Raw genomic sequence first — 14,577 nt, 5'->3', positions numbered from 1 at the left:
GGTTCAGGTTGACTAAGTACAGGCTACGTGACTTTGTAGGGTGGGAGATCAAGGGTTCATTTTAAAGAGATCAGGACTCTGGCTCTTTGCTACAAATGCACCAAGGGGAGCATTCTGCCTGGTTGCATCATCGTCTGGCTCCGATGCACGGGATAGAAAAAAAAAGCTGCAGAGGATTGTAAACTCGGCCAGCTCCATCATGGGCACTACCCATCCTACTACCAGAGGCATCTTATAAAGGAAGTGCCTCAGGAAGGGGCATCCATTTTGAAGGACCCTCACCAACCAGGAGATAGCTTCATTACCACCATCAGGGAAGAGGTACAGAAGCCTGAAGGTCCACACTGGAATAGCTTTTCCCCCTCTGCCGTCAGATTTCTGAATGGTCCATGGACACTCATCATTTGTCATTATGTCCTATGACATGGGCGATCGTGGTCTTTTCATAAGCATGATTTTTCTAAGTTGCTTTCTTCTGGGTAGCGCCTTAGCAAATGTGTGACCCTGGCCATTATCAATACTCTTCGGAGACTGTCTGGTTGGCATCAGTGGTCGCATGACCAGGACTTGTGATAAGCACCAACTGTTCAGATGACCATCTAACCTGCTCCCATGGCTTCTCATGACCATGATCAGGGGCCCAAGTAGGTGCTACACCTTGCCCAAGGGTGACCTACAGGCTGACAGAAGGGAGGAGACCTCCGAGACAGGGGGGACTCTGCCACCCATAAGCATTATCTCACTATTTTTGATCTTGTATGTATTTTTACATTACCTTTATATACTGCTGCCACAAAAACAACAAACTTCATGACATTTGTCAGTGATAATAAGCCTGATCTTGAAATGTATCATTTGGGATGTCTGTTCAAGAGTCTTATAACGGCCCCGAGCCTAGTGGTATGTGTTCTCACATTTTGTATCTTCTGCCCTGACGGGAGAAAAGAGAATTAATGATCAGTAAATTTGGGCCTTGCCAGAAATGAATGCGAGAGAAAGAAATGTTTTATTTATTTATTGAGGTACAACACAGAATTAGCTGTTCTGGCGTCATGAGTCACACCACACAGCAACCCGGCATTTAACTCTAACCTAACACAGAACAATTTACAATGACCGACCAGCCAATATGTCTTTGGACTGTGGGAGGAAACCGGAGCACCCGGAGGAAACCCACGCATTCCATGGTGAGGCTGTACCGACTCTTAGAGGATGCTGGAATTGAACTGTGGAATACCCTGAGCTGTAGTAGGGTCACGTTAACTGCTGTGCCACAGTCCCCTTCTTAAACTTTTCACCTTTCACCTTAATCCATGACCTCTAGTTGTAGTCCCACCCACACTCCGTGGAAAAAGCCAGCTTACATTTACCCCATCTATACCCTCATAATTTTATATAGCTCTATTAAATCTCTCTTCAATCTTCTATGTTCCAATGAATAAAGTCCTAACCTATTCAATCTTTCCTTGTAACTCAAGTACGCCAGTCCTGGCAATATCTTTCCTGTGATTTTTTTGTTTGTACACCATCGGTATCTGTATGTGTGAAGAAAAATGCATTACCTTTGAGTCATCCCGTGTATGATTGCTTTGCAGTGACTTTGCACCTGGGAACTGTGGTCACTATGTCCTTCAAACTAAAGGCGATTTGTGCCTCTGTCAAATCTCTTACAAAAGACAAGCTGCTGTGGGAACTCAGCAGGTCAGGCAACATCTGTGAAGGGAAACGGACAGCTGAAGTTTCAGATCGAGGCCCTTCATCTGGACTGGAGGAATAGAGGGGAGATAGCTGGAGTGAAGGGGTGAGGAAGTGAGCTGGGGCAAGAGTTGACACTTGATAGGTGGGATCCAGGTCAGGAGGGGTTGATTACCAGGTGGAAGTTCGTGGGGGAGGTAAGGGTGACGATGGCAACGGAATTAGATGATAGTTGGACATGACCAATAGGCTTGAATGGGAAGGTTCCATCATGGGCGATAGCCTCTCCTGCATCCGGGACATCTTCGAGGAGCAATGCCTCAAAAAGGCAGCATCCACTATGAAGGACCTCCATCACCCTCTTCTCAATGCTACCATCAGGGAGGAAGTACAGGTGCCTTGAAGCCGCACATCTAATGTTTCAGGAATGGCTTCTTCCCCTCTGCCATCGATTTCTGAATGGACTTTCAACACTACCTCACTATTTATATTTTCTCTTTTTGCACGATTTATTTAATTTAGCTTTTTAAAATATAACATATAACAAAAATAGAGGGCTTTGGGTAACCCTAGGTAATTTCTAAGGTAAGGACATATTCGGAACAGCTTTGTGGGCCGAAGGGCCTCTATTGTGCTGTAGGTTTTCTATGTTTCTATATACTTTAATTTACAGTTTTATTATGTATTGCAATGTACTGCTGCTCCATAACAACAAATTTCATGACGTATGTCGGTGATATGAAAACTGATTCTGAAAATAAAATGGGATGGCGGGCAGATTGGAAGATTGGGGAGTTAGTTGGGGAGGGAAGAGGGTGATCCCGGAAGATAAGGGGAAGAGAAGGAAATAGGGCGATGTGTAGCGGTGGGGTTGGAAAGGAGGAGGTGTGTGAGAGAGGAATAGGGTAGATCAGAAGGCGTGAGGGAAGGATGGGGAGCAGTCGTCTGTAACAGGCGAATTCTAAATCTTAAGTGTTGGTGTGAAATCTCCCATAGTCACGGTGACATCCATCTCTGTCGCACACAACCTAACTGAATTATCCCAGAACCCTGCTGCTTATGCATGTTTCAGCCTTGGAAACCAAACTTATTTTCTTCCAATCGAACCTGGGAGAATGAGGTTGACGAATGCCAGCTCCCATTGTGTTGTCGGTTCCCTGCAGTCAGGCTGTGGAACTAGTTCCATTGTCTGCCTTCTGGTAGCTGAGGTCTGGAATATCCTTGTTTACACAGACCATTCTTTGAAAACACCAAACAGCTGGGCCTCTCCTGGTACACAACTTTACTTGCGAGTTCCTGTTGAAGTCTTTGCAAAAGACTGTGTCAATCTTGCGGGCAAAGATTCTTCCAGGAGAATGTCCCCTTCTGATGGAGAGTTGAGACCGTAAAATACAGGAACAGAATTAGGCCATTCATCCCATCGAGTCTTTACTACTCAATTATTCTACCCCATCATCCTGCCTTCTCTCAGTGACCCTTATCAATCAAGAACCCATCATTCTCTGTCTTAAATACACTCTGAGACCATGACAGTGAGGCATGACAGCAGCTGTACTGATTTTGCAGACCTCTGGCAAGTTGTATATTTGGCTTGTCTGCTGAGACCACTTGCTTGACACAAGGTTGAGCTTACCACTGTTTGGGAACAGAAGTGGGGTGTTGGGAAAAACTTGGAGCAACAGTTATTGTCACTCCTGGAGAGATGCAATATGGAAACAGGCACTTTGGCCCATTGAGTCTATACTGGCCCCTCAATAATCCTGTGTATTTTATTGCCCCAACATTCCTACTAACTCCCCCCAGATTCTGCTACTCACCTCCACACCAGGGTGGGGTTTAAATTCACGGTGGCTGATTGACCGACAAACCTGCATCTCTTTGGAATCGGAGCAAGCAGTCAAAACCAATGTGGTCAACAACGTGAGAATGTGCAACCTGCACGGGCAGCATCCGCGGCCGGGACCGAACGAACCCGGGTCTCCGGTGATGCAAGCCAGCGGCTCGACCAGCTGCGCCGATGTGGAAGCACGTTTGGGCTAAAAGCGAACGCCTCAGCCAGATCACGGTCGCAACGTTGTGGAGTCTGGGTACACCGGGCCTCCCACAGAGCCGGGTTGTCCATCCTGCCTGCTGCCAGGATCGCCAGTCGTCCCCCTGGCCAGTTCCCAGGGATTCGGCCTGCTTTCCTGCAGGGGGTGGGAGGGGCTGTTTTCTCACGAGCTGCTCGGGAGGCTCCTCTAAGGGGGTCACCGGCGTAGAGGGCTCCAGCCTCTCCCTGAGTGATCTGTTCTGGTCATTGTCCAATGCTTCTAACCCACCTTCTGCCCACTTAATCACAGACACAGCCAATCAAATCCATTGCACCGCTGAGCTGCGGTTCTTCACATGACCCTTCTTTCCTAAAGAATCGATTATTGAGCAAAAACACTGCACAGTCGTGATGAAATTGTCATAAACAGATAGATAAAAAGCATTTTTCTGTAATGTGTGGGCTTCACCCCCTTCCTGAAAGAAATAATCCCATTGACGTTTGCAAATTACCGCAGCTATTAAAAACTGTTCCACTGTTTTATGAAGTCCATTCAGTGTTTGGGAAAGGCCTCGCTTTTGTTTTGCTATCAGTGGATTGGGATGAATGTCAGTTGTGGTTGGTTGTGGTACAGAAGGGCAACGTTTAGTCATGTCCAGCCCCCGTGTAACCAGATCATGGTTCATAAGAAAGAGCCCTTGATGTTCAGTGATTAAAACCATAAGTGAGGGATGGTGCTGGAGAATTGTTTATTTGGTCCTTTTGATGTGGCCCCGTTTAAAACTCCCTGTCTGATTCTCAATTGGACATTACTGACAAGAGGGGAGTGCAGCCACTTCGGGATCAATTGTCCCACAGCTCAAGCAGCAGGAGAAGGATTTAGAGGAACAAAGCTCCTTTGCCAGCTAATCAGGAACAGATTTGACCATCGGATATTCAAATCCAGTCTCACCGTCATGTAAAACGGGCTATTGAGTAAGTGGATAATGTGAAAATAATGGCAGAGCCATCCACACATCAGAGAAGCAGGTTGCTTTTATTAAAAGTGATTGAGCAGAAGGACCTAGATGTACTGGTGTGCAAGTCACTGCAGGTGGAGCAAGTGGTTAGAAAGGGAAATACTTTGCTGTGATCCTGTCGGGCCTCGGTGAGACTACTGTGAACTGTATTTGCCTCATTGTCGTAGAAAGGATAAAGACCACAAGGGATAGGGACAGAATTAGGCCATTCACCCCATTGAGACTGCTCTGCCACTCCATCATGGCTGATTCATTATCCCTCTAAATGGACTTTGAACCCATAAACACTACCTCACTACTTTTTTAATTTGTTTTTGTTTTGCACAACTTAATTTATATTTAAACTAGTAGACATAGGTCTAGTTAACAGACGTATATATACTTAATGTAACTGTATTTATCATATATTTCATTGTACTGGTGCCGTAAAGTTAACAAATTTCACGACGTATAATGGTGATATTAAACCTGATTCTGATTCTTCCCATTCTCCTGCCTTCTCCCCATAACCTTTGATGCCCTTACTAATCAAAAACCTATCAATCTCTGCTTAATTACGCCCAATGTCTTGGCCTCCACAGCCATTAATTCCACAGATTCACCACCTGGCTGAAGAAATTTCTCCTCATCTCTGTGCTAAAGGGGCGACTTTCTATTCTGAGGCTCTGCCACTGGTCCTAGACTTTCCCACTGTAGGCAACATCTTCTACACATCCACTCTAGCTAGGCCTTTTAAAGTTTGAAAGGTTTCAGTGAGATACCCCCTCATTCTTCTCAATTGCTTGCTGTAGGGAAATTGGAAGAACTTAGAGAGCAGTTGGTGATTGACTGCCATGGCAGGCGTGGGTAGAGGCAGACACATTAGAGTCATGTAGAAAACTCTTAGATAGTCATGTGGATGATAGAAAAATGGGTGGGAGGGAAGGGTTAGATTGGTCTTAGAGTATGTCGGCGTAACATGATGGGGCCGACAGGCCTGTGCCGTGCTATATTGTTGTACGTTCTTGAAGATTCAATTGGACCAGTTCCAGAGAAGCTGGGTTTGCTGTATTAGAAGAGATTGAGTTAACTAGGCTTGTTATATCTAGAGTTTAGAAGAATGGTTTTTTAAGGTTGTTACAGCCAGGAGTGGTAGTGGGGGTAAGCTTCCACCTACTAAATGCACCTCTCAAATAGCCTCTGACAACTCCTGGCCTTCATGTGTGGCTAAGCTACTATGCCTGTTTCTACTGATAGGAGAAGGGGCACAGGCTGGTTCCCATTGCATTAAAACCAGTCGCTTTGGGAAGATAGGGTCGTGATCGTTAGCCATGGCTGGAACTCCCTCGTTGGAAATATTGGTTCATCATTGTCACATTTTATCTATTTATTTATTGATTGATTGACTGAGATGCAGCCCAGATTAGACCCTCTGGCCCTATGAGCCATGCCACCCAGCAGTCCCCCGATTTAACCCTAGCCTAACCACAGGTCAATTACTGTGACAAATTAACCTACCATCTGCTACATCTTTGGTCTGTGGGAGGAAACTGGAGCAAACCCACACGGTCACAGGGAGAACGTGCAAACCCCTTGCAGTCAGCGGCGGGAATTTACCAAGATACAATGAAAAGCTTGTCTTTCACACTGTTTACTCGGATTAATTAGATACACAGTGCATTGAGCTCGAATGATGTAAGCCAGTAACAAGGCAAAATAAAGTGTAGAGGCTATTGAAAGGTGTAGTGCAGGCAAGTGATAGTGAAAGTTTATATAGAGGTAGACTGAAAGGCCAAGATTCCATCTTGTCACACAGGAGGGTCCTCAGAGTCTGCTAACAGTGAGATGGAAGCTGTCCTTGAGCCTGGCGATACGTGCTGTAAGGTTTTTGTATCTTCTGCCCGATGGGAGTGGGGAGAAGAGAGGACGTCCAGGGTCTTTGGTTATGCTGGCTACCTTCAGTAGGCAGCGAGAAGTGTAAATGGAGTCCACAGAGGGAAGCCGCATTCCCATGATGTGCTGAGCTGTGTCTAAAACCCTACAGTTTCTTGTCGTCACGTGTAGAGCAGTTGCTATACCAAGCTGTTGTGCGTCCAGACGGAATACGCTGCGGTGTAAGGATAAAACTTGCTAAGGGCTGATGGGGATATGTCAGATTTCTTCTGCCCCCGCCCGCTCTGAGGAATCTATCTTTTACTTACGGATCAAGTGCAGGTAAATGGGATTAGTATAAATGGGTACACAATGGTCGGCAAGGGCCGATGTCTGTGCTGTCCAAATCTGTCTTCAGTGTAACCAAGGCAGACCTATAACTCAGCGGGTCAAGAAAGGGATTACTTGCAATGAGCCAGACTGCTTGGAAGCCTCCAGCTGGCCACCTGCGTCAAGGATTCCCAACGTGCCAAATGACCGCAGTACCTCCCAAAGTGGCTACTGAGTGTATGTATGTGGTCTTGTACTGCTACAGCTCAGCCACTTCAAGCTTCGACTTGTGCGTTCAGAGACGCTCTTCTGCGCACCGTTGTTGTAACACGCGGTTATTTGAGTCACTGTCGGCTTGAACCAGCGTGGCCATTCTCCGCTGACCTCTGAGCTCTCTTATTAACAAGGTATTTTCACCCACAGAATCACCGATCACTGGATTTTTTTTTGTTTCTCACACCATTCTCTGTAAACTCCAGTGAATGTTGTGTATGCAAATCGCAGGGGGTGAGCAGCTTCTGGGCCACTCAACTCATCCCATCAGGCACCAACAGTCATTCCACGGTTAATGTCACTTAGATCACATTTCTTTCCCCATTCTGATGTTTAGCCTGAACAACAACTGAATCTCTCGACCATGTTTGCGTGCTTTTCTGCATTGAGTTGCTGCCACATGATTGGCTGATTAGATACTTGCATTAACAAGCAGGTGCACCTCATAAAGCAACGGCTGATTGTCGTTAACAGTGGCATGGAAAATGTTTTCTAGTGTGATGGTGGTGTTGTGGTTTGGGTTTGCAGGTTTGTAGGTTTGTGTGGTGATCTGTAGTGTTTAGAAATGGGTTCAGACCGTTTTCCTTTGGGAAGTTAATGTGGGGTGGTTTGTGACACTGAAGTAATGGCCTCGCTGATGTTCTAGTGTGCTGGGGCTGTAGTTGTGAGTTTCTGGGTCTGAGTGGCTGTGAAGTGGGAGGCAATGTAGTGTAGTGGTTAGTGCAACGTTTTACAGTGCCAACAGTAAGAAGGGTTCAGGTCCCGCCACTGTCTTTAAGGATCTTTCTGAATGGCGGGACAGGCTCGATGGGCCGGGTGGCCTACTCCTGCTCCCATTTCTTATGAGTTTGTACATTCTCCAGGTGATTTGTAAGGTTTTCTGAGCATCTCTGTCTCCTCCCACATTCCAAAGATGTAGCATTAGATTTCGTAAGTTGTGGGCATGCTAATTTGCATGGCTGCTCAGCACAATTCTCGCTGATTTGCTTTAACCTGACGGAGCATTTCACTGTATGTTTTGATGCACGTATGACAAATAAAGCTAGTCTTTTAAAGCTTCTTTCAATGACCGCACATCCAGTCTACCAAACCTGGGCACAGTCATGCTCTCATAATCCACAATCACTCAGACCGTGGTGAGACTGAGGGCTTTCTTCACCGATCTGCAAGGCTTAAGTAGGTGAGAGGGGAGAGGTTTAATGGAAACCTGAGGGACAACGTTATCACCCAGAAAGTAGTCTGTATATAGGAGGAATGCGGGGCAACATGGCTGAGGCAGGTTTAAATGGTTCCTGGACTGGTACGTGGATAGGAACATTGAGTGGAATATGAGCCAAACACAGTTAAGTGATACTGCCTTGGATGGAATCTTGGCTGGCATGGGCCATCGGGCTGACGGCCTGTTTTCCATGATGCAGGACTCTCACTATGAATGCTTGTACCCTGTGTGGTTTCCACGATTTTACTAAACGGGAGCCAATCTATTCTCTTGCAGCAGTGAAAGAGGTGAAACGCTTCTCAAAGCCCAGGATCTTCAATTACACCACCCTTCGCCTGGACGAAGACGCGCAGGTTCTCTACGTTGGTGCTCGAGAGGCAGTGTTTGCTCTTTCAATGGAGGACATCACGGTGGAGGTGAAGGAAGTGGTGAGCATCACAGTCCGTCTCAGTTACATCATTCTCATTTGATTGTGGGGTGACCTCTGTCCCTCTATTGCACCTGCTGATCCACTGGGAAATCTAGGCTGGTGTCACCTATAGGTACCTGAGGGCCTTTCCAGAATACCCATCATGCTTTGGAGCAGCAGGCAGTAGTTCCTTCACACATCCCAAAGACACGTGGATTGGTAGATTAATTGGCCTGTATGGATGGGTGATTAAAGAATTAAGAGGGAAATTACTTTATTGTCACCAAACAATTGATACTAGAGCATACAATCATCACAGCGATATTTGATTCTGCGCTTCGTGAGAGCTACAGGGAAATTAGATTTGATGAGAGTTAACATCAACCCCTGGACTGAATGGCCTCTTCAGTTGAAAGCTTTCATTATTCCCTTCCACCACCATGATGTTAAAATGTTATGAGGATTTTTAATCCAGTAACCTACAGTATAGATATAAGGGCAAAAGAATACATAACCTATGGACTGTTGCAGTGATGGGGGTGTTGTTATCTGTATATTGCCTCCAATGGACAATGATCAAGCCATAGCGTTGTCAACTGTACAAGGGGTGCTGTTCAGGCAGATCAGTAGTGTTACGTCACAGCTAAATCCATCTCTCCCAGTTCCGCTTTGCTTTCTCTCCCTCTCCCGTTGCAATATAAATATCTGGCTAATGGCTGTGTTTAATTTTAGCGACATCTCGAAGTCGAGGGCACTGCTGGGTGAGGAGTATTTTTGTGCCCATCGGAGGAAGGGAGGGCACCAGCTCTGTGCCAGAGTCTTCGAGTTGAGCAGTGTCGATGTGCAGCTTTACGTTCCTGGAGCTGTGGTCAATTTCCTGTTCGTGTCCAAGCAGGCTCCGTAGGCGATGCTTAATCCCAGTGAATTGACCAAGTATATTTGATAACTGTCATCGTCTCAGTCAGGGTCTGCAAGGAGGGCTTGCATTTGATAATCTTGCTAATGCTTCTTACCTGTACCTTAATACTGACTGTCTCCCCTATCTTTCAGACCAGATATATGGTCTCAGCAGAAACATTGTAGCATCACAGAGCATTATAGCACAGAAAGAGGCCCTTTGGCCCATCTAATCCATGTCTGGTGTTCTGCCTAGATCCATTTACTTGCACCAGGACCCAAGTCCTCCATGCCTCTCTCATCCTTGTACCTATCCAAACTTCTAAACCAACTGAACTGACATGTGGCACCTCGGCCAGCAACTCACACCACCCTCTGAGTGAAGAGCTTTCCCCTCAGATTCCCTTTAAATATTTCACCTTTCCACCGTAAATCTATAACCTCTAGTTCTAGTTTCACACAAGTTGAGGCTGAAAGGCTGAAAGTGTTATAGTGTCTCCTTATCTATAGTGTCCAAATGAACACTGCTATCAGCCCAATACCCTGGTTGCCTCCATTCTTGATTTTGCCTGACCCCCCAGCTGCAGTCTCGTGTCTCCATTTAGCTTAAGACGTACAGTACAATCTTTGTGTAGTGAAGGACTAGCCAGATCAGTCTCGCTTCTACCCCACTTCTTTGTAGCCCCTCATCTAGCTGATGAATTCATAGACTAATCCAGAACAGAAACAGGCCCTTCGGCCCATCTGGCCCATGCTGACCAAGATGCCCATTTCCTCTAAATAGATTTTTTTAAATCTCTGTTCTAATGGAGAGTTGTTGTTTCAGCTGACAACTCGGTACCACTGTGGAGTTGTTTTCAAAAAGACTCTGAGTGTGAATCCCTTTTGTGTTGGGCTAGCTGCACTTGGCTTCAGCTAAACCAGGGGTTCCCAACCTTTTTTTATGTCGTAGACCAATACCATTAAGCAAGAGGTCCATGGACCCCAGGGTGGGAACCCCTGACCTACACCTTCCATCTCTCAGTATGGTGCACCTTAAGAAGCTTATCGTTGTATCTTTGGTTGATTGCCAGGAACATCTCAGGTGTGCCAGGCCATTCAGCCCCTCTACTCAATTCTTCCAGTCAGTGAGGCTGATGCCAGCTACAGATGTACAGTTTCTAGTCTTTTAGCTGCCAGATTTATGATTAAGATTCAAGAACTTAAATTTTCAAGGCTTAAGCTTCTGAACTAAGCAATGGGGACTTGAAGTAGGGTGGGGAGAGAGAGGGGGGAAGTTATGAGGGAAGGCTTTATACTAGGCTTGTGTTCTCTGTGGTATGAATGGGTAAAGGGCGATTTGATTGGCAGTAGGTCGGCAGTTATTATTCCATCTGGTGAGAGAGTTCACCACGAAGGAACTCGATATTAAAATCTGAGCTGGTCTTCAGTCATCAGCTGCACTTCCTGTGAGGACACAGGAGACACTCTCGTGAGGGTGTCGAGCCGTCGCCTTGGAGGTCTAGGAAGCTGGGCTCAATCTTGACCTCCAATGCTGGCTTTGCGGATTTTGCATGTGGCTGTGTGGGATCCCCCTGGACCTTATAGTTTCCATGCACAATCCCAATGACGTGTGGGTTGGAAGGTTAATTGGCCATTGTGAATTGTCCCTAGTGTGTGGGTGTTTAGTGGAATTGAAGGGAACGTGGGGAACTGTTTAAAGGAAATACTGGTGGGTGTGAAGTGGGATGGGACTGCTTTGTGATTTAACAAAGTTTAACAAGCACAGTTTAACAAAGAAATATAGAAAGTGTAAGAATTTTCTAACTCCAATTTTAATATTGGCTCTCCTTTACTTGTCATATGTCACCCTTGGGAATAGCTCTCACAACCTATCCGCAATGAGCTAAACTCACTCGAGTCACCATTTATATTGTGGAAATTATGAGCCTAGAATGAATCTTGCCTCAGAACTTTACCTCCAGTTTAGTTCTATATTGTACCCATTCTGGAAGCCATGCGCACAAGTTCTGGGACCACGAGTAATTTTCGAAGTACCAGATCTTCAAGAATTTCCAAAGATATTCCTGGCCTCAGAAGTTTGGCTGCAGCTGGTATGTTTGTAGTTCAGGGCAGGAGGGTATGGGATGGAGTGGTAGAACACAGAAACAGGCCCTTCAGCCCATCATATTCTTGCCCATCACATACTTGACTGCACTAATCACCACTTGGTCTGTCACTTTCTGAGCCTTGGTGATTCAATGCTCGTCAGCGAACTCGCCAGCGTTGAGTTGATGAGCGTTCTTGTGCAAACGCACGTGAATCATGAATGCATGAGTGAAATAAAAAAAATAACTTGGACCTGCATTTTCGGCACATAACATCAGATAAACACGATTCCTGAGGAAAAAAAGTATAAATTATACAAAATTTTACAAGTGTATTGCCAGGATTTGAGATACTGATTTATAGAGAAAGATTGAGCAGGTTAGGCCTTTATTCCCTGGAGTGCAGGAGAATGAGGGGAGCTTTGATGGAGGTTTTAAGAGGGGCGTAGATAGGGTTTTTCTCCCCACGTTGGGTGTGACTAGAACTTGAAGTGATAGGTTTTGTGTGAAAGGAGAAATATTCAACAGAAGTCTGAGGGGAAATTTCTTCACTCAGGTGGTGTGAGTGTGAAATGAGCTGCCAATGGAAGTGGTGGATCTGTGGGAAAGAGTACAGTCGACATTTTGGGTCCTGCTTGAAGGGTTTCAGCCCAAAATATTGATGGTATTCTTTTCCCACAGATGCTGCCTGGCCTGCTGAGTTCCTTCAGCATTTTGTGTGTGTTGCTTTGGATTTCCAGCATCTGCAGATTTTCTCTTGTTTGTTGGGGGGCGGGGTGGGGTGGGAAATGGTGAGGTAGTGCACATGAGTTCAGTGTCCAATCAGAAATCTGATGGCGGAGGGGAAGAAGCTGTTCCTAACACATTGTCTTCACTACAGCAGGAGCAGGCAAAAGATCAGGTTGGTATGCTCTGGATGGGCCATAAGGCCTGCTTCTGCATTGTAGTAGTTTATGACTCTACAGTTTTTACAAGGGCACGCATTAAAAGTAAAAAAAAAAGTCCATTGTACTGCAAGGTGGTTCAATGCTGTTCCAGCCTCCAGATTCCAGGTCAGTTGCCCTCTGGGTGATGACTTCTTCCTCAGATTCTTTCCCTCTAAACCTCGTACAGGTTGCACATTGGGCCCCCGTTCCTTGGGATGCAGGGTGAGCCTGTGGAATTAGTGGATCTGTACCCCAGAATTACCCCTCCAGTTGGCTTTTTGGGGCAAAATGTGGAAAACTGAGGCAAGCACGTTTCTGTCTCCTTACTCTCTCCTCTTCATCCACCCAGTTCTTCCCACATTCACCCAAGCCTCCATCTCCTTATCTTTTCTCCCCTCCCCAGCCTATCCATTTGCCCATCACCCGCAAGTTTCCCTTCTCCATCCTCTCTTATGAGATCCCATCACCTGTAGCTCTTTATCACACCCACTAGTGACCTCCCAGCTGCTGGCGCTATTCTCACTCTCCCATTGCCCCATCTGCCTACTGCCCTCCTTGCCAGATCATGCTGCACCTTTTTTCTCTGTCTCTTTCTACTGGCTATTCATCATCATTATGTGCTGCGTCATATGACATGAGCGATCATGGCCTAAATTAGTTCTTGGCAAATTTTTCTACAGAACTACAAAAATTTCTGTAAAAATTCTATTGGTCATTGTCCTTCTATTAGGCAATGTCTTTGCAAGACAGGCAACCCCAGCCATTATCAATACTCCACAGAGCTTGTTCGCCAGGCGTCAGTGGTCGCATAACCTGAACTTGTGATCTGCATTGGCTGCTCATATGACCATCCACCACCTGCTCCCTTGGCTTCATGTGACCCCGATCGGAGGCGGGGGGCGCTAAGTAGGTGCTACACCTTGCCTAAGGGTGACCTGCAGGCTAGCGGAGGGTAGGAGCACTTTACCCCTCCTTTGGTAGAGACGTATCTCCCCGTGTGACACATGGCCAAGTGGCTAAGGTGTCAGTCTATTGCTTGGAAAGTTGCTAGTTTGAGCCTTAGCTGAGGCAGTGTGTTGTGTCCTTGAGCAAGGCACTTAACCACACATTGCTCTGTGACAACACAAGTGCCAAGTGCCAAGGTGTATGGGTCCTAATGCCCTTCCCTTGGACAACATCGGTGGTGTGGAGAGGAGAGACTTGCAGCATGGGCAACTACTGGTCTCCCATACAACCCTGCCCAGACCTCAGTCATCATCGAAAATCGATGGACAGCCAAAGAGATCTCCACCCCACAACCGGCTATTGCCCCCTCTTATCTGCAGACCTGAAAGATCTCAACTGGAAGTGTCGACTGTTCATTTCCCTCCACAGAGGCTCCCTGACCTGCTGAGTTCTTCCAGGTTTATGTGCGTTGCTGCAGGTTCCAACATCAGCCACCCCCTTTGTCTTCAAAAGAGCTGGACCATTTAGCCGGGGCTAATTGTCATTTTTCTATTTACGCTCTCTGTTCAAACAGATCATTTGGAATGCCCCAGCGGAGAAAAAGAAGGATTGTGTTCAGAAGGGGAAGAACAACCAGGTTTGTGTCCCATTGATGGTGTGATCGTACCTCGGGCCGCTTATTTCAGAAGTACAGAGCATACAGTAAACAGATTAAACCATCGGGGTGGGGGGGGGTGTGTGTCAGTATGCAGCACAGGCAGCACAACACTGCAGTCTGGACTGTGTCATGACAACATGGCGTGTTTTCCTCTTTGCGTTCCGCTGCCTTTTCTCATTAGGGTAGAAGGGCTCTGAGGAAGAGCTGGAATCCCAGCAGGTAGGGGGGTGTGCGTGTGC

The 14,577-nt window shown here is 46.5% G+C and overlaps 1 protein-coding gene across 1 annotated transcript in view; it reads left to right on the top strand.

Annotated features, from left to right (window-relative positions):
• Window positions 1-14,577, top strand: part of sema4c (sema domain, immunoglobulin domain (Ig), transmembrane domain (TM) and short cytoplasmic domain, (semaphorin) 4C) — a 96,320-nt gene that overhangs the window by 24,105 nt on the left and 57,638 nt on the right. Inside the window, exons 2-3 of the mRNA XM_059965240.1 lie at window positions 8,693-8,844; window positions 14,255-14,317. Of these exons, the coding sequence (XP_059821223.1) occupies window positions 8,693-8,844; window positions 14,255-14,317 (215 nt within the window). The remainder of the gene's footprint in view (window positions 1-8,692; window positions 8,845-14,254; window positions 14,318-14,577) is intronic.

The sequence above is a fragment of the Hypanus sabinus genome, chromosome 1 (genome assembly GCF_030144855.1).
Source record: "Hypanus sabinus isolate sHypSab1 chromosome 1, sHypSab1.hap1, whole genome shotgun sequence".
Lineage (NCBI taxonomy): Eukaryota > Metazoa > Chordata > Chondrichthyes > Myliobatiformes > Dasyatidae > Hypanus > Hypanus sabinus.
This window is presented reverse-complemented; position numbering and strand designations above follow the sequence as displayed.